We start from the raw sequence: 27,866 nt of genomic DNA, 5'->3' as shown, positions 1-27,866 counted from the left end.
CCGGCCTGCCCTTTCCTCAGAGAGGGGGAAACCCGTGTTGAGGAGGGCTGTCTCATTCCTCAGGGGACTAGAGGAACCTTCAAAATGCTGAGGGATGAAGTGGGGACTGAGGGAGTCGGTATACTTACCCCCCACGGTCCAAGAGCATTCTGTGTCCTGCCCAGTTTTACCCTTCCTGTGCACAGTGCGAGAGGGTATTCAGAACTGGGTGGTCAAAGCAATGTAGCTTAATAGACCCCAGGCATCCTACACAGTGTAGGAGACTACATATCTCCAAGTAGTAGAAAAATAAAAAATATATGAAGAGAATATAGGACATGTCCTACCTCCTGAGGACACAACAAAAAACTGGACTAGGCTCCGCCCGCTGGGGGGTATAGCCAGCAGAGGAGGAGTTCGTTTTCTTTATTGTTGTGTCCTATCTCCTAATGGCATCAGCTATACCCCATGGTTCCCTGTGTCCCCCAAGCAGACACTAGAGAAAACAGAATTGTTGCTAAGTATAGAAAATTCTATAACAACTAAACCTTAACTCAAAGGTGAATCAGAAGCACACACGGCAAGTTGTATTTTACTTATTGTAGTTCTCCTTTAAATGAAAGTATGAATACTTTAAGCATTTCCACTTGTAAGATAACCAAACGATCAACACTGCTGCTGAACTACAACTCCCAAAAAGTGGCTAATGATGACTGTACATGGGGTAAATGCATCTGGAGACTGGGGGCCAAAAAAAATAAATAAATAAATTCAAGGGGTTGCTCACCTTCCAAACACTTTTTCAGTTCAGTTGTTGTCAGATTGTTTCCCAGAAAAAGACTTTTTTCAATTATTTTCCATAGCTCAGTGATTCAGGTGCAGGTTCTGTTTAGTTGCTCCATTAGTTGATCCATTTCTCAGCAGGATCTATAGGGAATATCAGCAACTATTGTATCAAGTCTAACAGCTGCCTGTAATGAAACTCAGGGATTCTGCTCAACAGGGACAGAAATAAAAAAATGGATCAACTAATGGATCAATTTAAGTTTAAAGGGTCAGCGACCCCCCTCCCAGAGCTGCTTTAGGGCAGAGGCACACATGGCGATTCAGGGAGATTAGTCGGGCAGTGACAAATCACCTCTTCTTCGGGCGACTAATCTCCCTGAACTGCCTTCTCATCGACTAGAATGTAAATTGCCGGCAGGATGGCACTTGGAGCTCTTCGTTTTCCGAAGTCGCCCGAAGTTGCCTCACGAGGAAACTTTGGCGACTTCGGAAAACGAAGCGTTCTGAGTGCCATCGCGCCGGTGATTTCGATTCTAGCCGGCGGGAAGGCAGTTCGGGGAGATTAGTCGCCCGTAGAAGAGCCGATTTGTCGCTGGCCGACTAATTACCCCGAATCTCCATGTGTGCCTCTGCCCTTAGAAGGTGAAAAACGACACTTTACACTTGAATATTAGAAAACCGTTCACACAGAAAATAGAAAGCAATTGGAAAACAACTATGAGTAAGGTGAACAGCGCCTTTTAAAAAAAAGAAATAGAAAAAAAAAACTCAACAAAGCACCATGTAGCCTTTAAGAGAAAACTGACTACCAGTTATAAAATATGGCACTGACACAGGCAGTAACGCAGATATACAAAAGGTATGTACATAGAAGGCTGCTCACAAAACCGCTGGTTATTACTGTACAAAAAAAGAGCGGAGGAAAAAAAAAAAACAACCTTTGTCTATTTACAGAAGGACTTTAAAAAAATACATTAGATGTGCGCCTTTAAGGCGATCATTTAAAAAGGTACAGAAACATGGACGGTCAGAAAACCACGACTTGAAATGCGGCACTGATGACGGCTACTTACAGTTATCTACAGGCATCAGTGTTTTTCTGCTTTACAATTTTACATATGTATATATATATATATATATATATATATATATATATATATATATATATATATATATATATATATATATATATATATATATAAATAAATAAAAAAAACCCGGTACTGAGCACATGGATATCTGGCCCATAGCTTTTCTTTCCCTTAAAATATCTTTTCCGGCTCAAAAACAGACAACAATATAAATGAAAAATGAATGCTGGACGTGAGATGTGGAAGATCCAGATTAAGTGAATTTAGTAACTTGTAAGATAACTAGAAATTCATTTTCCTGCCTAGTGCCTGGCTGCATGAAACTCCGATGCGGTCTGCAGCATGCATCTAAACTGGTCACGCCTGATGTGAACTCTGTATACATCCAAATACAAGTGTGCTTCAATCTTACAAAGAAATATCAAGTTTCCCTTTTACATTCCAAAATATCTAGGCACCAATCAGACGATCATCCTCCTCTTCTTGACCCTTGATTTACTATTAAGGTAAGTTGTCAAAGGGTCACACCAGCATCTTCTCAATCCGGGAGAACGTTGTCACTGTTAAGGCGCCCATATTGTACAGGAGTCATGTGACATAAGAGTAGGAGGTCCCTCCAGCATCTGTTGAGGTTCTGCTATAAGTCCTCGATGTGGATAGGAGCTTGGGTTTTGCCGCTTTCCTCATGGTGAACCAACATGGAGTCTTCCTCTCCGAGCCCCTGGCTAGTAAAGTTACTCATCTCCAGAAGTCCACTGGGTTCCACTACCACATTGGAGCTGGAGTGACAAGGGATGGGATGATACTGAGGGATGGTCTGAAAGTTTGAAGGAAAACAAAGACTCTATGTACCTAGAATGGCATCACACGGCTTATGTCTCTAACATTCCCCCAGCTCAATGGACTCTGTAGGTTCTAGGTTACCCAAGTAAATGCCAAGCGGTATGTGAAAGATAAAGGGATAGTGACTCTATGCAGATTAAATAAAAACTGGGTAAATAGATAGGCTGTGCAAAATAAAGGCTGGAGTGACTGGATGTGTAACATAATAGCCAGAACACTACTTCCTGCTTTGCCGCTCTCTTGCTTTCCACTGATTGGTTACCCTGGTGACCAGGCAGTAACCAGTAATTTGAGGTGGGGCCACATGGGTCATAACTGTTGCTTTTGAATCTGAGCTGAATGTTGAGGATCAATTACAAACTCACTGAACAGTAATGTCCCATGTGGCCCCCCTTATAGTCACTGACTAACTCAAAGTTAGAGAGCTGAAAAGCAGGAAGTAGTGTTCTGGCTATTATGTTGCACATCCAGTCACTCCAGCCTTTATACATTACATTTTTGGCTAACTAACTATATTAGATACATTTTTATTTTACACAGCCTGTCTATTTACCCAGTTTTTATTTTTACACAGTTTAACACTGCCCTCAGTTGCTAACCCATGTCATCCACCAACACAGCTTCAGTATGAGCTGCCCTACAAGTGCCGCTGGGCATGGGGACAAAGGCCAAGAACTCAATCTGAAGGACAAATGTAAACCATGCCCCATCCTACTGAGATGTTGCCCCAACCCCAAGCGCATCATCACTTGCCACACTGGTCTCCTTAAAGCTGTGTAGCTGATGGACACAGGTTAGTAACTGAAGACCTTCAGTCTCCTAATTGGGCACAAGCTTCCTTATCCCATCCCTTTATATTAAATTAGCCTACATGGGGTGTGGCACATTGACCAATTGGGTTCTGCAGAAACAGCCCCTAAGTTTGCTGATAGTCTGTACAGAGAGATCCCATAAAACTATGGCAGCATAGGTATTCCCCTGTACTAAGCACAATTCAGCAGGAACAGTCCCCTAAGTTTGCTCATAGTCTGTACAGATCGTTCCCATAAAACTATGACAGCATAGGTATTCCCTGTACTAAGCACAATTCAGCAGGAACAGTCCCTAAGTTTGCTCATAGTCTGTACAGAGAGATCTCATAAAACTATGGCAGCATAGGTATTCCCCTGTACTAAGCACAATTCAGCAGGAACAGCCCCTAAATTTGCTCATAGTCTGTACAGAGAGATCCCATAAAACTATGGCAGTATAGGTATCCCCCTGTACTAAGCACAATTCAGCAGGAACAGTCCCCTAAATTTGCTCATAGTCTGTACAGAGAGATCCCATAAAACTATGGCAGCATAGGTTTTCCCCTGTAGCAAGCGCAATTCTAAGTTTGCTCATAGCCTGTACAGAGAGATTCCAAAAAACTATGGCAGCATAGGTATTCCCTGTACTAAGCACAATTCAGCAGGAACAGTCCCCTAAGTTTGCTCATAGTCTGTACAGAGAGATCCCATAAAACTATGGCAGCATAGGTATTCCCCTGTACTAAGCACAATTCAGCAGGAACAGTCCCCTAAGTTTGCTCATAGTCTGTACAGAGAGATCCCATAAAACTATGGCAGCATAGGTATCCCCTGTACTAAGCACAATTCAGCAGGAACAGCCCCCTAAGTTTGCTCATAGTCTGTACAGAGAGATCCCATAAAACTATGACACATAGGTATTCCCCTGTACTAAGCACAATTCAGCAGGAACAGTCCCCTAAGTTTGCTCATAGTCTGTACAGAGAGATCCCATAAAACTATGGCAGCATAGGTATTCCCTGTACTAAGCACAATTCAGCAGGAACAGCCTTGTGGGCTCATAATAAAAACTGTCAGACACCAGAGTTTGATTGTGCGAGAGCTGCTATTGGCTGGCTTACCTGGATAATAATTTCAGAAGGCACTTCTTCAATTCTCTTTTGTGGCACATTCTGTATCTGGATGATCTGACTGGCAACAGGAACATCGACTTTCCTGGTAAGAGGAGGAGGCGGTGGGAGAGGTCCAGGAAGTGAAGTGGGAGGGGCAGTCGTTATAATTGGGGCTGGGAAACATTTTGGAGGTGGTGGGACAGAAGCAGCCACTGTGCTCGGAACAGAAAACCTTGGCACCTGGGTTACAGTAGCTTCAGTTAGCATGGGCATGGGTTTAATAATGGGGGTGACTTTGGTGGGGGCATCAACAACCATGGGTTCTGTGTTTGTGTCGATGTCTGCCTCCATCATAGACATCTTCAATATATCGCCTACAGAGGCCTTGTCTGTGCTCTGGGAAGAAGGTAAGATGCTAGAGACAGCCGGGGGCAGTTTGGGCAGGCAGTCACTAACCGTTGCCTTGGAAACAGTAGGAGGCTGGTGGCCCTCAAAGGTGATCTTTGTAACAGCGGATCCCGGGGACATGATAGGTTGTGTCACCTAGCAAATAAATAAATATATATATTAGTTATGCCATAAACTCACAATATACTGGATTTGATAAGATCAGGAGCAGATTTGATGTTTCCATGTGAGCAAAATCTCTTGTAGAATTGCTGGAAGCTGCCGATGCAAAAAGTAAAAGGTGGGGGGGACTGTAACATATAAATGTATCCATGTGAGCTTCATTCTGCCTCAGCTTTACCCCCGAAACAGTCCGTAAGTAAGTGGATATTATGCCTTCAAAGGGGATGTTCACCTTCCAACACTTTCTAAAGCAGCTCTGGGAAAGGGGGGGTCGCCGACCCTCGAAAACTGTTCTAAATGGATACATTTAGTTGAGTTTCATTAAAGGGGTTGTTCAACTTTGAGTTAACTTTTAATATGGTGTAGAGACAATTTGCAATTGGTTTTCATGTTTTATTATTTGTGGTTTTTGAGTTATTTAGCTTTTTATTCAGCAGCTCTCCTGTTTGCAATGTCAGCAATCTAGTTGCTAGGATCCAAATTACCCCAGCAACCATTCATGAGACTACTCATGAAATATGAATAGGAGAGGCCTGAATAGAAAGAGGAGGAATAAAAAGTAGCAATAACAACAGATTTGTAGCCTTACAGAGCATTTGTTTTTTTAGATGGGGTCAGTGACCCCCATTTGAAAGCTGGAAGGTGTCAGAAGAAAAAGGCAAAATAATTAAAAAACGATCAAAATAAACAATGAAGGCCAATTAAAAGATAGCTTAGAATTAGTCATTTTATAACATACTAAAAGTTAAAGTAAAGGTGAACCACCCCTTTAAAGGCAGCCGTTACAATTGATACAAGAGATGCTGCTGAGAAATGTCTCAACTAAATGTTGCAAAATGATAACAGTTCAGAAACCAAATACACATGTGCCCCCATCATTAGATTTACGTGGAATCAGCCAACGTTTGAGCATTATCCGCCCATTACAGGCAGATTTGATGCTCCCTTACTCCTCATTATAAGCAGAGCCGGGCCAACCCGGGCAGGCACCCTAGGCAACCTGGCCGGCCATGGCGCCGGCTGATAACGAGCTCAATTGCGCATGCGCAAAACTACATTCGAAGCATGCTACATATCTGGGCAGATCTGGTTAAGGACTGCGAGTTTGGTGATGTCTAATAGTGAATGGCCACCTTTAAGCTTTAGTTCTCCTTTAAAGGGATTCTGCCATGATTTTAGGATGTAGTTTATGACTAAATGACACAGTTTACACTGCAAATAATTCACTCTACAATATAAAATGTCATTCCTGAACCAGCAAGTGTATTTAGTTGTAATATTGGTGTGTAGGTGCATCTCAGGTCATTTTGCCTGGTCATGTGATTTCAGAAAGAGCCAGCACTTTAGGATGGAACTGCTTTCTGGCAGGCTGTTGTTTCTCCTACTCAATGTAACTGAATGTGTCTCAGTGGGACCTGGATTTTACTATTGAGTGTTGTTCTTAGATCTACCTGGCAGTTGTTATCTTGTGTTAGGGAGCTGCTATCTGGTTACCTTCCTATTGTTCTGTTGTTAGGCTGCTGGGGGGGGGGAAGGAAGGGGGTGATATCACTCCAACTTGCAGTACAGAGGTAAAGAGTGACTGAAGTTTATCAGAGCACAAGTCACATGACTGGGGCAGCTGGGAAACTGACAATATGTCTAGCCCCTTTGTCTCACAGGCACTGAGCAGCCATACAGCCTTCAGCAAGAGAAGTGTCAGATTTCAAAATTAAATATAAAAAAATCAGAGGAAGCAGCTACCACTGAGCTAAAAACAAAAACAAGACTATGGGGTGTATTTCCCCTTACCTGAGTAGCAGGCTGTTTCTCAGAGGAGACTGGCACTTGTATAGGGGTCTGCATGTAGATCTTCTGTTGGCCTTGAACCTGATGCAGTTTGGGCAGCTGCTGAGTGGTTTTAACGGCCAGCACTTGCACTACAGTCTGCTGGGGCTGAGACACGATGTTAGGGATGTGCCTCTCCTTCACCAGCAGGTGGCGCTCTTGCTGCATGGGAGTGATCTTCTGCTGCCTGATGGATAGCTGAGCCGTCTGTTGCAGTTTGTGCTGCATCTGATCCGACTGGAGCTGAATGAGCTGCTTCTGTTTGGTCTGCAGAGACTGTACAGTCTTCACTTGGAGGTGAGCTCCCTCCTGCTGAACATGGATCTGTTTCTGCTGCTTCTGGGCCAAGGCAGCTCGGTACAAAATGCCAGTTTGGGGATCCAAAGTGTCCATTTCCTCCACTTCCCCCTCTTCAGCCACAGTCTCCTCACTTCTCTTGCTGAAGGCCGTGTGGCTGCTCAGTGCCTGTGAGACAAAGTTAGAAAAATGCTGCAAATAAATAAATAAAAAAAAAAAATCAATTTTCCCTAATTAAAGCAGTGAGAGCAAAGCAAAGCAAAGGATACACAGTAGATAACAGATAAGTACTACTATAGTTTATATAAACAAGCTGCTGTGTAGCCATGGGGGCAGCCATTCAAGCACAGGATACACAGTAGATAACAGATAAGTACTACTATAGTTTATATAAACAAGCTGCTGTGTAGCCATGGGGGCAGCCATTCAAGCACAGGATACACAGTAGATAACAGCTAAGTACTAATATAGTTTATATAAACAAGCTGCTGTGTAGCCATGGGGGCAGCCATTCAAGCACAGGATACACAGTAGATAACAGATAAGTACTACTATAGTTTATATAAACAAGCTGCTGTGTAGCCATGGGGGCAGCCATTCAAGCACAGGATACACAGTAGATAACAGATAAGTACTACTATAGTTTATATAAACAAGCTGCTGTGTAGCCATGGGGGCAGCCATTCAAGCACAGGATACACAGTAGATAGCAGGTTGTTTATATAAACTATAGTAGTACTTATCTGTTGTGTACCAGCACAAGGCAACAGTAAATTATATTGTCATTCCTTTAAAACACTTATTTTTTTTGGTGTTACTGTTCCTTTAACTGGCTATTAATTTGCCATTCCCAGGGCTTTAGGCCTGATCTTGGCAAGTTCTGGTTCTCAGGAGGGGCAAATAGTGAGGAAGGAGCTTACCTGTTGCATTATATGAGTGATGGCTCCACTGGAGGAGGTTGGGATTGATTTCACCACTACAGATGCTTGTGCTGCAGTCTGGGACTGGCTAATGTGCTGCAACAGGGTGCGTGTGGGTTGCACCGGATGCAGCTGCTGCGTTGGATGATTCACTTGTAGGAGGGAAGAAAGAGGCACCTCCCCAGAGCTCAAGGTGTTGGTAGAAGCCACTTGTCTTGATCTGACTGTGGGTAAGAGACAATTAGTTAGTAGGCTGCCTCTGTTGCAGGACATGAATATAAACACACACACCCGAGTGGCTAAATAAGGCTGCGTGAGCCCAAAAATAATGCCATATTAAAGGGGTGATTCACCTTTAAAAGAACAGTGCAGCGTAAAAATAAAATCTGGGCAGATTAACAGAACACTACTTCCTGCTTTTCAGCTCTCTAACTCGGAGTTAGTCAGTGACTATAAGGGGGCCCACATGGGACATAACTGTTCAGTGAGTTTGTAATTGATCCTCAGCATTCAGCTCAGATTCAGAAGCCAGTTGATTATTTTTAATTATTTGCCTTCTTCTTCTAACTCTTTGCAGCTTTCAAATGGGGGTCACTGACCCCATCTAAAAAAAACAAATGCTCTGTAAGGCTACAAATGTATTGTTATTGTTACTTTTTATTACTCATCTTTCTAATCAGGCCTCTCCTATTCATATTCCTGTCTCTTATTCAAATCAATGCATGGTTGCTAGGGGAATTTGGCGCCCAGCAACCAGACGGCAGAAATTACAAACTGGAGAGATGCTGAAAAATAAGCTAAATAACTAAAAAACCACAAATAATAAAAAATGTAAACCAATTGCAAATTGTCTCAGAATATCCCTCTCTGCATCATACTAAAAGTTAAATTTTAAAAAAAAACAAAAAAAAAACCACCAAGACAAATTAAACTTTTAAGTCACACAGCCTTTATTAAGAAATAACTTACCGAAACTCTGTTTGTCGCTCCTCTCCGGAAAAGCGATCCATCGTGCGACACTTTATTTCTTCTCCCTGGCTATCTCCTATAATAGGCAGGGAGGAGAAATCGAGCGCCGCACAATGGATCACCTTTCCTGAAGTGGAGGCAAGTTATTTCTTAATAGAGACTGTGTGATTTAAAAGTTTAATTTTTTTTGTGGTATACTAACGATTTTTATTTATTTCTTTTTGATGTTACTGGTCCTTTAATTTAAAGGTAAACTACCCCTTTAGAGAACTCATCTGCAGCATTCCAAACCATCCTGTCTACAGACTGAGAAGAATAAAAGAGAAACTGTACAATAAAAGACAATGAAGGTTCATGGTTCAATTACACACAGGTCCCAATAAGTACAGCTCAGAAGAGGAGGATTTCTATGGAAATATTTAAATATAATAAGAAATATGGAGAAATATAAACAAGCTGCTGTGTAGCCATGGGGGCAGCCGTTCAAGCACAGGATACACAGTAGATAACAGATAAGTACTACTATAGTTTATATAAACAAGCTGCTGTGTAGCCATGGGGGCAGCCGTTCAAGCACAGGATACACAGTAGATAACAGATAAGTACTACTATAGTTTATATAAACAAGCTGCTGTGTAGCCATGGGGGCAGCCATTCAAGCACAGGATACACAGTAGATAACAGATAAGTACTACTATAGTTTATATAAACAAGCTGCTGTGTAGCCATGGGGGCAGCCATTCAAGCACAGGATACACAGTAGATAACAGATAAGTACTACTATAGTTTATATAAACAAGCTGCTGTGTAGCCATGGGGGCAGCCATTCAAGCACAGGATACACAGTAGATAACAGATAAGTACTACTATAGTTTATATAAACAAGCTGCTGTGTAGCCATGGGGGCAGCCATTCAAGCACAGGATACACAGTAGATAACAGATAAGTACTACTATAGTTTATATAAACAAGCTGCTGTGTAGCCATGGGGCAGCCATTCAAGCACAGGATACACAGTAGATAACAGATACGTACTACTATAGTTTATATAAACAAGCTGCTGTGTAGCCATATAACTGTTTTATATAAACAGATTTACGAGTGCAGGGGAACACTGCATTATATTTGTATTACTGTACTTTAAAACACTTTCATTTTTTATGTTACCATTCCTTTTAATTTAATTAATCCAGCTCTGTAATTAAATCATTTATGTACATGACTATACAGGTGGTTCAGCTGGAGGCCTAATCCCATAATAACTCAACTGACCTTAATACATATTTTCTTTCGGTGAGAGAATATTAAAGGGGATATTCACCTTCCAAACACTTTTTCCAGTTCAGTTGTTTTCAGATTGTTCCCCAGAAATAAAGACCTTTTTTCACTTACCCATACCTTCCATTATTTATTTTTTACTGTTTTTCCAAAATATAAGTTTAAAGTTGAATGTTCGTGTCTGATGTTTGAGTCTGGCAGCTCAGTAATTCAGGTGCAGATTCTGTTACAATTTTACTACATTTAGTTGATCTATTTCTCAGCAGCATCTCTGGAGTATCAGCAACTATTGTATAAATTCTAACAGCTGCCTGTAATGAAACTCAGAACCAATATATCTTATAGGGGGGCTCCTTTTGCCTAGAAGACGTAGTAGAGCTAATTTAAATAGCAGATTCCACTACAAACTAAATCTAACAAAATAACTGCCTTTTGCACAAATCCTGCATGTAGAGAGACATGATGTCTGGTGAGTTTAATAGAGTGAGCTCTAATACATCTTCTAGGCAAAAGGAGCCCCCCTATAAGATATATTGGATCTAACTGTCAGTGAATATCTGACACCCAACTGCTGCATGAAGAGAGAATGAAGAGAAACAGATGCTGAGAGAGGAATAGTGAAGATAAACTTGATTATTTCAGAAAAAATACAGAATTTTTAATTGATTGTATTTAGAAAGTTTCTAATTTCATTGCAGAACTATAGCGCAAAAAAATTTACTATAAGCTTCGGAAATAAGAAACTTTATAAATACAATCAATTAAATATTCTGCATTGTTTCTGAAATAATCAAGTTTATGTTCACTATTCCTCTCTCAGCATCTGTTTCTCTTCATTCTCTCTTCATGCAGCAGTTGGGTGTCAGATATTCACTGACAGTTAGATCCAATATATCTTATAGGGGGGGCTCCTTTCCTAGCAGATGTATTAGAGCTCACTCAATTAACTGATTCCACTACAAACTAAATCTAACAAAATAACTGCCTTTTGCACAAATCCTGCATGTAGAGAGACATGATGTCTTGTGAGTTTAATAGAGTGAACTCTAATACATCTTCTAGGCAAAAGGAGCCCCCCTATAAGATATATTGGATCTAACTGTCAGTGAATATCTGACACCCAACTGCTGCATGAAGACAGAATGAAGAGAAACAGATTCTAAGTAGGATAGTCAATATAAACTTGAGAAACATACAGAATTTTTAATTGATCGTATTTCAAAAGTTTCTAATTTCATTGCTGACGCTTATATTACATTTTCATTTTTGCGATAGTTCCCCTTTAAATTTTGTTGCTCAGTAGGTACCATCAAGCCCTAAATGGGCATAATAGTGGCAGGGAACTGATGTCCCAAACTACAGACCTTCTTGAATGAGAACATGAACTGTGTACAACAAAATCTGCTTGAGACTCCAGCCTGAATACCAGGGTTATACAAGAAGGAATGTACAGAATGTAAAGGCCACCTGTGTTTCTGCTAAAACAGATTCTCATCTATCTGAAATCACACCCTGGGGGTTTCTTCCCTTCCCTTACCTGTATGTAGGCATTCTGCCTCCAATTTTCCTCTCTCAGCATCTGTTTCTCTTCATTCTGTCTTCATGCAGCAGTTGGGTGTCAGATATTCACTGACAGTTAGATCCAATATATCTTATAGAGGGGGCTCCTTTTGCCTAGAAGATGTATTAGAACTCACTCTATTAAACTCACCAGACATCATGTCTCTCTACATGCAGGATTTGTGCAAAAGGCAGTTTTTTTGTTAGATTTTTGTTTGTACTGGAATCAGTTGTTTGAATGAACTCGAATACATCTTCTAGGCAAAAGGAGCCCCCTATAAGATATATTGGATCTAACTGTCAGTGAATATCTGACACCCAACTGCTGCATGAAGACAGAATAAAGAGAAACAGATGCTGAGAGAGGAATAGTGAGGATAAAATTGATTATTATATAAAGGATGCATCTTCTAGGCTCCTTTTGCCTAGAAGATGTATTAGAGGTCACTCTATTAAACTCACCAGACATCATGTCTCTCTACATGCAGGATTTGTGCAAAAGGCAGTTATTTTGTTAGATTTTGTTTGTACTGGAATCAGTTATTTGAGTGAGCTCTAATTCATCTGCTAGGAAAGGAGCCCCCCTATAAGATATATTGGATCTAACTGTCAGTGAATATCTGACACCCAACTGCTGCATGAAGACAGAATGAAAAGAAACAGATGCTGAGAGAGGAATAGTGAAGATAAATTTGATTATTTCAGAAACGATGCAGAATATTTAATTGATTGTATTTAGAACGTTTTTTTTTTATTTCAGCATGCTGAAGCTTATATTAAATTTTCATTTTTGCGATACTTTAAAGGAATAGCCACATCCAAGATGGCGTTGATGAGGTGACCTTGTAAGAGCAATCATGGCAATCAGTACTAACAAAAATGAAAATAAAGCTCCTTGCAGAGAATAAGCTATGCCAAGACAAATGCCAAACACAAAGTGCACACAGCTGCAATATGTTGTTTCAATTTGCCTGAGTTGGGTGCACAGACAGGGCTTTTACTATACAGAAATATGAAAAAAGTCCTGTCATCGATTCTTCACTCACCTGCAGTCTGTTGGAGCTCCATCAGGGCCTTAATGGTGGATGTAGCAGACTGGGATTCCCCAGCAATGTCCTGGTAGATGATGGTAGGAGTGGTCTCCATGGCGATTTCATGTTCTGCCCAATCCTGGCTTCGAGAAGCAATAACATGAACAACAGGCTGGGAATCTAAGGAAAAGAGCACACAGTCATTTAATTATGACCGTTTAAACAGTTTTTACCCCTAAGCTTCACATTTAGGGGAACTACATCTTCTCTGGCTTCTTGGGAGAGGTTACTGGCACAGGTAACACTTGCAGTATGAAAAGTTATACCAAGTCAGCAGGAAAAGTCTGCTAAGTTTGCTCATAGTCTGTACAGAGAGATCCCATAAAACTATGGCAGCATAGGTATTCCCCTGTACTAAGCACAATTCAGCAGGAACAGTCCCCTAAGTTTGCTCATAGTCTGTACAGAGAGATCCTATAAAACTATGGCAGCATAGGTATTCCACTGTACTAAGCACAATTCAGCAGGAACAGTCCCCTAAGTTTGCTCATAGTCTGTACAGAGAGATCCTATAAAACTATGGCAGCATAGGTATTCCTCTGTACTTAGCACAATTCAGCAGGAACAGTCCCCTAAGTTTGCTCATAGTCTGTACAGAGAGATCCTATAAAACTATGGCAGCATAGGTATTCCCTGTACTAAACACAATTCAGCAGGAACAGTCCCAAGTTTGCTCATAGTCTGTACAGAGAGATCCCATAAAACTATGGCAGCATAGGTATTCCCTGTACTAAGCACAATTCAGCAGGAACAGCCCCTAAGTTTGCTCATAGTCTGTACAGAGAGATCCCATAAAACTATGGCAGCATAGATATTCCCTGTACTAAGCACAATTCAGCAGGAACAGCCCCTAAATTTGCTCATAGCCTGTACAGAGAGATCCCATAAAACTATGGCAGCATAGGTATTCCCTGTACTAAGCACAATTCAGCAGGAACAGTCCCCTAAATTTGCTCATAGTCTGTACAGAGAGATCCCATAAAACTATGGCAGCATAGGTATTCCCCTGTACTAAGCACAATTCAGCAGGAACAGTCCCCTAAGTTTGCTCATAGTCTGTACAGATTGAGTGTGACTATAGACCTGTAAATGTGCCCAAGACAATATATAGACTGTGGCACCTTGAGAGCTCTGGGAGGATTCTGTGGAAGAGGAGCTGCTCTCTGTATCTTCTTTGACTTCATGAATGGTAGCACTTGTGGTCTCCACCACGCGGGAGGCTTGCTGCAGGGTTTCTGTTACCAGCTGCCTGGTCTGTTCGCTCATCACGGTGGCCTGGAATGTCATTGGCTTGGGCTTTATAAGGACCTAGACAAAAAATAGGCATTATAGTGTTATAAAAATAGTTTAGAGAGCATTAATGGGGGAAATTAAGATGGGCGCACATGGTTTGACTCCCACAAAATTGAGCTGCCTGCTTACTGAATTATGTATGACTGACTCTTCTGGAAAACATTTAGTCAGATATCTATTGAGCGTGTTTTTTTTCATTCACATTTGTAGAGCACTGCGTAAGACTGTTGATATGGTTCGCTCCTAATGGGTCTGAACAAGCTTCTGTTATGATCCAATCACTGGCCTCAGGGCCAGGAAAGAACCTTTCATTTTCAGTTTAAAGGGGAACTAAAGTCTAAAATAGAATAATGCTAGACATGCTGTATTTTGTATACTAAACATAAACCTGAACTCACTACAACTCAAGCCTAATCAAACAAATAATTTATGCTTTCAAAGTTGGCCACAGGGGGTCGCCATCTTGAAACTTTGTTAAATATATACAGAATATACAGACACTGGGTCCTGTGTTGTCATGTAATCTAATGTGGATTTTATAGTTTTTGTATTGTTTAATACAAACTTTCTCCAACTCTGCAGAACCAGTGGCTGCAGCAAAATAATCCTCCAAATAGAATCCCAGTTTATCTGTTTAAATCTGGCTCCATTGTCTTTGTCCTTGCCACTGGAGTTGGAAACAATGTAAAGACAAAAATAAAATCCAATACAAATCTCTACACAGTCACCAACTGCTCTACAGGGAAACAAACAAAGCTGCTCTTGTTCTGGGAAGTAAGGCGAGGGCCCCCCCTGCTGTTTGCAAGTATAATTGTTTTCTTGCAGAGCAGTTAGGGACAGTCTGAAGTTTCCTATCTGCAGCAGTCAGAGCAAGTAAATGAAGGGAGAATTTCACTGCATACAGTCAGTCAGGTTTCTTATAAAAACTGTACACAATGTTTGGATATAGGTTTCATTTCCATTAATGAAAGTAAAAATGTGATTTTATTTTTTTGCCTTTACATCCCCTTTAATAGCCAAATATATATATATAATAGCACGGGGAGCTGGCACTCTCGAAAAATGGTTCATGTGCTTGTGTGCAGAATCAAGAAGAATAAAATATTTTATTGCAGAGCTACAATCTAATGTTTTGGCCTACCCTAAGGCCTTTGTGTGTACACAAAATATAGAAAATGTGTTATTCTGCTGAATCAGGATAAATACATACCTGGGTCTTCCCCTGTTGTCCGTACACTATTTTGGTGGGGATGATCTTGGTTGCTGGCTGAACAGACGATCCCATACCCTTGGGCTGCGTCATGATCATCTTGGTGATTGGGCGAGTTGCCGTGAATATTGCCGGCTTTGTTCCTGCTGGCAATGCTTGTAGGGTTTTATCCCCCTAAGCAAAAGAAAACCATCTCCGTTACAGACAATAACATATAGTACATGTATTTGTTCAGTTATCCGGAAACCCGTTATCCAGAAAGCTCTGAATTACGGAAAGGCCGTCTCCCACAGACTCCATTTTATCCAAATTTGTACAAATGATTTCTCTTTCCTGTGCAATAATAAAACAGTCGCTTCTACTTGATCCCAACTAAGATATAATTTATCCTTATTGGAGGCAACACCAGCCTATTGGGTTTATTTAATGTTTATATGATTTTCTAGTACAAACTATATGTATGAATTAACTATTTGTATGAAGATCCAAACTATGGAAAGATCCTTTATCCAGAATACCCCTGGTCCCGAGCATTCTGGATAACAGGTCCCATACTTGTATATAGGAATGAACACCCAGGCAAGTTCAAACCCTTCAGTTAAACCAATCCCTGGATAAACTGCAGAATAAGCATTAAACCTAGCAATACTATTCCCATTACCTGCTGAAAATCAGTTCCATTTGGGGACAAGTCTATAGAATATATATATATATATATATATATATATATATATATATATATATAAATATGTATATCTATATATCTATATATCTATATCTATCTATATATCTATATATATATATCTATCTATATATCTATATATCTATATATATATATATATATATATATATATATATATAGTGAAGGGAAAAACCGGCACTCACGAAAATGTCATCAATTATATAGTATATATATACTCATCCCCTGCAGTTGGAAAATATTCAGATTTACCCCGGCATTCAGTAATGTGGTCACTACATTCTTCCCTGGGAGACCCTGTATAGTTGTTCCTTTGCCTGTAGTTTTGTGCACCACAATCACATTAGGCTTGGAGGTCATTGGAATAGTGGTGATCTTTGTTGTTGTACCTGTAATAAAAACAAAAGGGTGAGGTTAAGTACTTCTTTACTGTAAGGGGGTAACCACAAGATGCAGAAATTAAACTGTGCGTCAGTGTGGAGCACACACCCACACACCTTTATCCTTCGATAAGACTCACCTGACACTATATTGCTGCTTATGATTTTCCCCCCGAGTGTTGCCAGTGATTTCGGTACCACAGTGATTATGCTCCCGGTTGTGGTTTTCACATACGTAGCTCCATGTGTAGCAGCCATACGGGCTCCCAAGGCAGAGCTGACAGCTGGGCGTGTGTAAGTAGCTTGTGTCCCTATGAGAAAAAGGAGTTTAAAGGAGAAGGCTAAAATTAAGTAAGCTTTATCAGAAAGGTCTATATAAATACACCAGTAAAGCCTCAAAGTAATGCTGCTCTGAGTCCTCTGTCAAAAGAAACATCACATTTCTTTCCTTCTATTGTGTACTCATGGGCTTCTGAATCAGACTTCCTGTTTTCAGCTTAAACCTCCAGGGCTAGGGCTTGAGCATGCTCGGTTTGCTCCTCTCTCCTTCTAACCCTCGCTGTTGTAATCTGAGCCCAGAGCTATAAGAAAGCAGGGAGAGACTAAGCCAGGAAGCTAATATGGCAGCTGCTATCCTAAACAAACAGAGAGAGCTTCTAGAGCTGTTACTCAGATATGGTAAAGCATTCTGCAGAATAAATATAGTGTTATAGCTTGCACTATTGTGGCTAATCTATTGGCAATAAACTGCTTCAGCAGCTTTCCTTCTCCTTTAATAAGGAAATTAAAATCTTGCAGTGCAATCTGCCATCATGAGATCCATTACATCAGTGGTCCCCAATCTTTTTTTGCACCACGGACCGGTTTCAAGCAAGACGATATTTACGAGGACAGGGTATAGATGTGTAGGAGCATTTCAGGCTTACCAAAAACAGTCCAAACAGTATTTTGGCCCTTATCGCAATCAGTAGAAAGCTTCCTGGGCTTCGCACAGCTGTTGTCATGGCAACGGCGCACCAGGGAGCTGGGATTGCAGGTAATTAGGGCCTTTTTCATTGTTTTTGCAGCTATTATAGACTGCAGCTGGGACCAGTGGTGGCCCAGTTTGGCACAGCCTGCGGCACGCCACTGGTAGACGGCCCGGTGGTTGGGGACCCCTGCATTAGATTATCTATAAAACGTATTTCCCGGGAGTAACTATACTGAACGCTTTGCTTCATTTTGTTATTGGAAGTGCTTGCAATTAGTGACCACATCTGGTATTTTAAACAAAATAAATAGCAGTTGCAGTTTCTCTATTTGTAATAACAATCCAACTTTCCCTTCCCACTATACACATTCTTACCACTAGGGGCGGTGACCAGCTTCGTGGTCATAATGGCGCCATTGCTGCTCACCACCATAATGGGAGCATTGCTGCTATTTGACAAGGATGCAGAGACGGGTTTGGGTAAAATCTTACTGGGCTGAACTTGATGAGTGATGATCTTCACACCTAAAGAAGATATAGAAATATATAGGGTTAAACAAAGATATAGCAAAATGCTAAGACTTCACACGTGCTACTTATTGTATTCCCTGCAAGTTGGTGGCCTCCACTACAAATAGCCTAATATTGTGTGCCTTTGCCCTTAAAGGAGAACTTTTGTTTATCATCGGCTGAGCTTTCAAAGTAGCAACTTCCTTATAATATATAACATGCCTTATGGAAACAGTAGTATTTAAGCAGTGACATAAAGTTTATTGGATTAACAGAAAATATACAATATGCATCATAACAAAATTAGACAGGTGCATAAATTTGGGCACCCCAACAGAGATATTACATCAATACTCAGTTGCAAATGTAACAGCCTCTAGACGCCTCCTATAGCCTTTGATGAGTGTCTGGATTCTGGATGTGGCTATTTGTGACCATTGGTCCATACAAAATCTCTCCAGTTCAGTTAAATTTGATGGCTGCCGAGCATGGACAGTCTGCTTCAAATCATCCCATAGATTTTCCATGATATTCAAGTCGGGGGACTCCAGAATATTGTACTTGTCCCTCTGCATAAATGTCTTTGTAGATTTCCAAGTGAGTTTAGGGTCATTGTCTTGTTGGAATATCCAACCCCTGCAGCGGAACTTCAACTTTGTGACTGATGCTTGAACATTATCCTGAAGAACTTGTTGATATTGGGTTGAATTGATCTTACCCTCGACTTTAACAAGGGCCCCAGTAGTCCCTGAACTAGCCACACAGCCCCACAGCATGATGGGACCTCCACCAAATGTGACAGTAGGTAGCAGGTGTTTTTCTTGGAATGCCGTGTTCTTCTTCCGCCATGTAAAGTGCTTTTTGTTATGAGCAAATAACTCAATTTTTGTCTCATCAGTCCAAAGCACTTTGTTCCAAAATGACTGTGTCTTGTCTAAATGAGCTTTTCCATACAACAAGCGACTGTGTTAGTGTGAGTGCAGAAAGGGCTTCTCATCCCCCTGCCATACACATGTTCTTTGTGCAAATTGTGCTGAATTGTAGAACGATGTACAGATACACCTGCATCTGCAGCAAGATGTTCTTGCAGGTCTTTGGAGATGATCTTTGGGTTGTCTGTAACTATTCTCACAATCCTCCTCATATATCGCTCCTGTATTTTTCTAGGCCTGCCAGACCTGGGTTTTACAGCAACTGTGCCTGTGGCCTTCCATTTCCTCATTACATTCCTTACAGTTGAAACTGACAGTTTAAACCTCTGAGATAGCTTCTGCTAAACCATGATACTGAACAATCTTTGTTTTCAGATCTTTTGAGAGTTGCTTTGAGGATCTCATGCTGTCACTCTTCAGAGGAGAGTCAAACAGAAGCACAACTTGCAATTAGTCACCTTAAATACCTTTTCTCATGATTGGACACACCTGCCTATGAAGTTCAAGGCTTAAAGGAGAATTCAACGGTTAACTAAAAAAAAAAAACCCTACTCCCTTACCCTATGTAGACCCCCCCCCCCAGCCTACCTCCCCCCCCCGGGAAATGCCCCTAACTTTTTACTTACCCTCGGTGCAGATTCAGGGATCACAGTTCACGGCAGCTGTCTTCCGAATCTTCAGTATTGTGACGGAGACTGGAAAAGCGGTGCATGCGCAGTTTAAGCATGGCGAAGCGCCGGAAGAAGACACGAAGACCCGGAAGATGGCTGACATGAGCAGTCAATCCAGGCAAAAGGTCAATTCAGGCAGCAAAGGTTCTTAGTCAGGATACAGGCTGAAGTCAAGGTCAGGAGTTCAATAACAATAAATCACACCCGGGAACACAACAGAGTTGAACCTATAATTGGGCAATGGCTGAAATCTTCTGGCATCTTTTTATAGGTGAATTTTCGCGCCAAAATGTGAGTGATGATGTCATGCATCACACGCTGACATTGTGCGTCGACACTGCACGTTTTGACGCCGGCGTCACGACGCTTGATGCAGGCGTCATAACGCTGCATCCAGATTGACGTGCTGGCGTTAGATAGCCATGGGATTCCCCCTGGGTGCCACCATCTTGGACAGGACGCGCCGGCGAGCAATCCTTACATTAAGTACCTTGCAGGTATGAAATGCGTAGGGCCTATGATTAATTAATTATGATTAATAAAGACTTATTCCTTTAATTTATACTTTTGGCCCCCGTTGATTCCTCAGAGTGCCGTATAGTCCTGTGCACAGGTATAACACCCATTAGGATCACAACTGCAAGTTAATCCTGCCTACACGGTCCATTAAAGGAATATGTCGACAACTGGTTTGTTGAGAGTTAAAAATCGTTTCTGCTTAGGGGGGAGTGAGGGTATGAAAGCACCCCCATCTCTCCATATGGTGTTCATCTTCACCTGCTCCAATTACAAAACAATTCACCGAGGCACCAAGCACAGGCAGAGAGATAACAGAGTTTACAGAGAAGGATCAGGTTGAGCAAGAGGCTCCATTTCTGACGTCACACCCAGAGGCCACAGGAAGGAAACCATTAGAGATAAGAGGGGCTAGCCACGTAACTTGCAAGATTCATTTTAATCAGCAGTGATCTTCAAAATCTGCCTCTATTCGCTCCACTGATTTTTAACCAATGAAGCACCTGGAGAGCAACCATTAAAAAAAAAAAACTGGCTGGAGATAGAATTAGGTGCTGTTTTCAGACATTACAACAGTCCCACTTGCCCTTTAACATGAGGCCGACTCACCTGATTCCTGCTTGATCTGTATGGTTGGTTTCATGGCAGCAGGCTGAACATGGGGTGGATGAGTGATTGTAGTTGGATTTGCAATTGCTGTGGCCTGGGCCAGCTGCTGAGTCTGTGTGGATATCTGATGGATCTGATGCTTGGGGGACTGCTGGTACTGTTTTGGTAACTGGGCCAGGATCTGACTAGGGGAGGTAACCGCGCTCTTGGGAGATGGGAGTCTGTTGGTTGCTGCCTTGACTGCAAATGTTGATGTTCCTATAATAGAGGGAGAGCAGACAAAGGGGAATATTTATCAAAGAGTGAAGTCTGAGATCTGCACAGTCCGCTGGAGTGAAATTCCACCACTCTCCATTCATTTGAACTTTCACTTTTACCCATTGATAAATGCTCTTTTAAAAATCGCATATAATTGAATGGATGGTGGTGGAATTTCACTCTAGCGGACTGTGCAGATCTCAGCCTTCACTCTGATAAATATCTCGCAAAGAATTGGTTGAGTTGGAAAGTATAGGAATGCCAAGCAAACAATAAGCCTAATGCAATAAGTAAAATGCAATCCCCATATGTTATAAAAAGCACTAAGTTTGCCCAGGGGCAGTAACCCATAGCAACCAATAAGATTTTGTGTACTCACCGTTAAATCTCTCTCTCCAGTCGCTTAGGGGACACAGGAACAATGGGGTACAGCCTGCACCACCAGGAGGCAAGACACAATAAAATACAAACAAACTAGTCCCTCCTCCTCCTGCTATACCCCAGCTCCCAGGTGGAGCCAGACCAGTTTGTAACAAAGCATGGAACAGGTTAACAATAAAACATGAAGCCTTATGAAACTACGTACAAGGAAAGGTTGTATTAGCAACCATGTCTGAAAACACAAGGGAAGGCCTCAACCAGGGAGGGAAGTCCTGTGTCCCCCAAACGACTTGGGAGAAAGAGATTTAACGGTGAGCACACAAAATCTCCTCTTCTCCTTAGTCTGCTTGGGGGACACAGGAACAATGGGGACATACTAAAGCTGTCCCATGAGACACGGGCGGGAGGTAGAGGCCTATGTGGAACCAGCACCTTCCTGCCGTAGCGGGTGTCAGATGCCGCAACGGTATCAAAATGGTAGAATTTTCCAAAGGTATTGATGGATGTCCATGTGGCAGCCTTGCACAACTGTTCAGCTGAGGCCTGATTCCGAAAAGCCCAGGACTTACTCATACTTCTGATAGAGTGGGCCTTGAGTCTAGCTGGGGGCTTAGTCCCTGAGCTGAGTAAACTCTTTGAATGTCCTGCTTAATCCAACGGGAGATAGTTGCCTTGGTGGCAGGAGAGCCCTGGCAGGGTCCAAAGGGGATTATGAACTGGGAGTCCGACTTATGGACGTGTTCGACTCGGTGTACAGAAGGAGACACTTTTTTTGTAGGTTTAACGCGCTGTGACGCTACCTAAGTAGCTGCAAGTGAGTTATCTAGAGTTGCCTCGACGCGTTTATCGCATTTTCCTTTATTTAAATATGTGCTACACCAGCAGCCAAGCACCATCTATTTCTATAGCTGATTACTCATGACTTGCAGAGTTTCTATTAACTGCAGATCTAAGTCTAAACTATTGCAAAGAAATGGACAATCGTTCACATATTGGGGTGGACAGATGGAAAATGATGTGGCATTTTAAGATGGCATATGATGATTAAATATGTGTGGAATAAAAGTTCTGATGGAGACCAGTAGTTCTGAGCGGTATGGACGGCTTTATATTGGCACACATTCAGCAGTGCTGGGTACACAAAATACAAGCTGATCTGACTTCCAAAAATATTACAATGTAATCTGCCGTTACATATTAATTATGCTGCCACTATTTGAATGATTGCAGTGTTCCACACATTAAAGGGATACTGTCATGGGAAAAAAAAATGTTTTCAAAATGAATCAGTTAATAGTGCTGCTCCAGCAGAATTCTGCACTGAAATCCATTTCTCAAAAGAGCAAACAGATTTTTTTATATTCAATTTTGAAATCTGACATGGGGCTAGACATATTGTCAATTTCCCGCTCCCCCAAGTCATGTGACTTGTGCTCTGATAAACTTCAATCACTCTTTACTGCTGTACTGCAAGTTGGAGTGATATCACCCCCTCCCTTCCCCCCCCCCCAGCAGCCAAACAACAGAACAATGGGAAGGTAACCAGATAACAGCTCCCTAACACAAGATAACAGCTGCCTGGTAGATCTAAGAACAACACTCAATAGTAAAAACCCATGTCTCACTGAGACACATTCAGTTACATTGAGAAGGAAAAACAGCAGCCTGCCAGAAAGCATTTCTCTCCTAAAGTGCAGGCACAAGTCACATGACTGGGGGCAGCTGGGAAATTGACAAAATGTCTAGCCCCATGTCAGATTTCAAAATTGAATATAAAAAAGATCTGTTTGCTCTTTTGAGAAATGGATTTCAGTGCAGAATTCTGCTGGAGTAGCACTATTAACTGATGCGTTTTGAAAAAAACATGTTTTCCGATGACAGGATCCCTTTAAATATGATTGAGTACTTGTTAAGATACTAGAAAGATACAGATTAGTTTTATAGCGTAGTGGCTAGCTAAGGGGATTTTGGTGTGAAAGGTCATTGGTCCCATTCCTATTATTACTTAATTTTTTTTTTTTTTTAAACTTAACTAAATACCATTAAAAAATTAAATTCTTTACATTATTGTTCTCAGTTTTATTTTATTTGTAACAGTTAACACAAAAAGTGTGCTATGGAGAATATGCATTAATAACAACATTACAGTGCTTTTTTGAATGCCACTTCAATAGTAAAGTGAAAAGTTGAGTGCACAAGCTCTTTATGCTTGCAAGCACTAGCACGAATTCTCTCACCCAGCCTGTGTTGACTTTTGCTTACCATAATGTCAGTGGCGGAGCAGGGGGTGCAATTGTAGAAGGGCCCGCACCCCCTGCAAGCATGCTGTGGCAGTTTGCATGAGCTAAAAACTTTTAAAAAACTGATTTTGGAGGGGGGTGGGCACAGCCTGCACCCAGGCTAGGGTTGCCACCTTTTCTGTAAAAAAAATACCGGCCTTGGGATAATTTCACTGACCTTCCTATATATTTATCTTTATTCCCTATTAATAACATTGGGATCACTGACCTTCCTATATATTTATCTTTATTCCCTATTAATAACATTGGGATCACTGACCTTCCTATGTATTTATCTTTATTCCCTATTAATAACATTGGGATCACTGACTTTCCTACATATTTATCTTTATTCCCTATTAATAACATTGGGATCACTGGCCTTCCTATATATTTATCTTTATTCCCTATTAATAACATTGGGATCACTGACCTTCCTATATATTTATCTTTATTCCTATTAATAACATTGGGATCACTGACCTTCCTATATATTTATCTTTATTCCCTATTAATAACATTGGGATCACTGACCTTCCTATATATTTATCTTTATTCCTATTAATAACATTGGGATCACTGGCCTTCCTATATATTTATCTTTATTCCCTATTAATAACATTGGGATCACTGACCTTCTTATATATTTATCTTTATTCCCTATTAATAACATTGGGATCACTGACCTTCCTATATATTTATCTTTATTCCCTATTAATAACATTGGGATCACGGACCTTCCTATATATTTATCTTTATTCCCTATTAATAACATTGGGATCACTGACCTTCCTATATATTTATCTTTATTCCCTATTAATAACATTGGGATCACTGACCTTCCTATATATTTATCTTTATACCTATTAATAACATTGGGATCACTGACCTTCCTATATATTTATCTTTATTCCCTATTAATAACATTGGGATCACTGACCTTCCTATAAATTTATCTTTATTCCCTATTAATAACATTGGGATCACTGACCTTCTTATATATTTATCTTTATTCCCTATTAATAACATTGGGATCACTGACCTTCCTATAAATTTATCTTTATTCCCGATTAATAACATTGGGATCACTGACCTTCTTATATATTTATCTTTATTCCCTATTAATAACATTGGGATCACTGACCTTCCTATATATTTATCTTTATTCCTATTAATAACATTGGGATCACTGACCTTCCTATATATTTATCTTTATTCCCTATTAATAACATTGGGATCACTGACCTTCCTATATATTTATCTTTATTCCCTATTAATAACATTGGGATCACTGACCTTCCTATATATTTATCTTTATTCCCTATGAATAACATTGGGATCACTGGCCTTCCTATATATTTATCTTTATTCCCTATTAATAACATTGGGATCACTGACCTTCCTATATATTTATCTTTATTCCCTATTAATAACATTGGGATCACTGGCCTTCCTATATATTTATCTTTATTCCCTATTAATAACATTGGGATCACTGACCTTCCTATATATTTATCTTTATTACCTATTAATAACATCATTTTTACCTGCCAGGCCGGTAAAATACTTGGGGTGGCCAATGTCGAAATCCAGGCCTGCTTGCCTTGCCATTTAGTTGTCTTGAGTAGTGGTGGATGAATCTGTCCCGTTTCACTTTGCCCAAAAATTCATGAAACGGCGTAAAAATTCACGAAACAGTGAAAAATTTGTGAAATGCATTGAAGTCAGTGGGTGTCAAAATTATTTTGACGTGCGTCAATTTTGACGCAAGCAACAGTTTTATATGCGCAACTATTTTGTCCAAATGCAAGTCAATGGGCGCCTCAATCATTTGGACTCAATCATTTGAATCATATGGACCAAATTTTTTTATGTCGCAGCAGATTTTTGGCTGGCAAATTTTTGCCACAGTTTCACAAATTTGTTTGCTGTCGGTGAAACATGGAATTCATTCCAGGAATACAAATTTTTAGCTGATTAAAGGGATACTATCATGGGTAAACTTAGCACACGTCCGCAGCACAACCACGTGGTCCTAGTGCCCGCCGCAGACCCTCCCATAAGTGCAAACACCGGAGCACTGGTGCTCCTCAGCAAGCGGCCAGGCGGCATGCCGTCCCTGAAAGTATGCAGCCCCAGGTCCGGGCCTTTGTGGCCTTGCACAAATCCGGGCCTGGGGAAAACATGTTTTTTTTCCAAAACACATCAGTTAATAGTGCTGCTTCAGAAGACTTCTGCACTGAAATCCATTTTTCAAAAGAGAAAATTAATTTTTTTACATCTCATTTTGAAATCTGACATGGGGCTAGACATGTTTCCCAGGTGTCCCCAGTCATGTGACTTGTGCTCTGATAAACTTCACTAAAAGTTGGAGTTTAATGCAGCCCAGCCGACCACCATCTGCCAATGCACTGATGACTGCGCGCATGGCATATTTCCTAGTTACTTGGCAAGTGCACACAGGCCTCAGTGCCAACAGGGGAAGTGCGCGTGCGTGCGCTTATGCGCTGGGGGGGTGGGGCAAGGGCGGGCGGAAGGACCGTGGCTGGCCTAGGGGCACCAGAAAGAGAGATCCAGTCCTGAGCACAATGTAAAATTTAGACAAGGTACAGTCACAGCAGCCAGACTTTAAAAGACCAGTAACTTCTAAATTTTTTTTTTTTTAAATTCGTTTGTATACATGGAAAAATAAACACCAACACAAATTAAACTTTTGAATTGCAAAGCCTTTATTAAAAAATAACTTACTGAAACTCCACTTCCGTTCTTCTTGAGAAAAGGCGACAGGGCGACCATCCATTCTGCAGCAGTTGATTTCTCCTCCCTGGCTATCTCTCCTGGCCACTCTGATCTACTGGCAAGATTGGGGCAGCACTTCTAAGCGATGTATTTGTTTTCTTTGCACCGGCACATGTTGTATCCCACAGCCCACGTCGCCATTGCCTGCAAGTTGCTCCCCACTTCCCAGTATTGCTCCACCGTCTCTCCCTGACATGGTTTTTTCTTCCCGCAGCCCCCGCACTGTGCTGCCCGTCTCCCTCCTCAGCCAAACAAAATTTTATTCCCTATGTCGCTGTATCAGTTCATGCCCTAATATTGCAATCTCCCCAAACTGCCTTCCCTGCCCTTACCGGCAGTCAATTTTTTTGCCGGCGATTTTTGCTGCAGTTTAGTTAATTTATTTGCGGGCGCTGAAATGTGAATACATGCCTGGTGAATTTATTCGCCCATCGCTAGTAGAGAAGCAACCATATTTGGTTATCTGGCAAAACTCCTGCCTGTTGCTATAGAAATGGAAGCACAGGCTACAGGGATGTGAAATGGGCCTTTATTCACATTGTGTTTATTACTTAATAAAGCTACTGTTAATTACATTAATGAACTGCATGAATGGAACCCATTTCTTATTCCCTTCACAAGTTTCATTGACTAAACACAAACTTTGAGAAGGTTATGGAGTGCAAATTCCCTCAGCCATTACCATTGGACTCTGTAGCCAAATGGTAATCTTTAGGCGTTTGTTTTGGAGACAGAGGGTCATGAGTTCAAGACCTATAGCGGACTTTATGCAAAATGATTTACGTAACCTAAAATTTCAAATTCAATATTGTGTGCCATAAAACATAAAGACTAAACATTAAAGACTATTTTTTTTATGGCATTTAATATTGCATTTGAAATTTTAATGTAAATAATTTTGCATAATGTCAGCTATAGGTCTTGAACTCTTGACCCTCTGTCTCAAAAAATGAACACTTAAACCATTAGGCTGCAGAGTCTAACAGTAATAGATGAGGGAATTAGCACTCCATAACCATCTTCAAGTTCAAGACTAGGGATGGGCGAATTTTTTCGCCTTGTTTCGCCGAAAAAATGACGCCCATAGACTTGTATGGCGTTGTGTGTCAAAATAAAAAGACCCGCGTCAAAAACATTTTGCCGCGCCACAATTTTTTTGACGCCCATTAAAGTTGGCCACAGCGAATTTTTGGCGAAACGAAACAGGTCAAATTCGCCCATCCCTATTCAAGACATAAAACCTG

At 41.1% G+C, this 27,866-nt stretch overlaps 1 protein-coding gene across 4 annotated transcripts in view; it reads right to left on the bottom strand.

The window, feature by feature from the left end:
* Positions 1-1,968: 1,968 nt before the first annotated feature.
* Positions 1,969-27,866, bottom strand: part of LOC108707623 (BRCA2-interacting transcriptional repressor EMSY) — a 45,612-nt gene continuing 19,714 nt past the window's right edge. For 2 of the 4 annotated variants that reach the window (XM_041582806.1, XM_041582809.1), the window contains 11 exons: positions 20,906-21,163; positions 18,043-18,192; positions 16,838-17,008; positions 16,570-16,706; positions 15,618-15,791; positions 14,236-14,422; positions 13,070-13,234; positions 8,217-8,440; positions 6,964-7,488; positions 4,612-5,145; positions 1,969-2,673 (listed from right to left, as the gene is read on the bottom strand). In XM_041582806.1, the coding sequence (XP_041438740.1) occupies positions 2,494-2,673; positions 4,612-5,145; positions 6,964-7,488; positions 8,217-8,440; positions 13,070-13,234; positions 14,236-14,422; positions 15,618-15,791; positions 16,570-16,706; positions 16,838-17,008; positions 18,043-18,192; positions 20,906-21,163 (2,705 nt within the window). In that variant the 3' untranslated portion in view covers positions 1,969-2,493. The remainder of the gene's footprint in view (positions 2,674-4,611; positions 5,146-6,963; positions 7,489-8,216; positions 8,441-13,069; positions 13,235-14,235; positions 14,423-15,617; positions 15,792-16,569; positions 16,707-16,837; positions 17,009-18,042; positions 18,193-20,905; positions 21,164-27,866) is intronic. The other 2 variants (XM_041582808.1, XM_041582807.1) reach the window with 2 other exon arrangements.

Source organism: Xenopus laevis, chromosome 2L (genome assembly GCF_017654675.1).
Source record: "Xenopus laevis strain J_2021 chromosome 2L, Xenopus_laevis_v10.1, whole genome shotgun sequence".
In the NCBI taxonomy this organism is placed as follows: domain Eukaryota; kingdom Metazoa; phylum Chordata; class Amphibia; order Anura; family Pipidae; genus Xenopus; species Xenopus laevis.
Note: the sequence above shows the minus strand (reverse complement) of the source record. Positions and strands in the feature narration are given on the sequence as shown.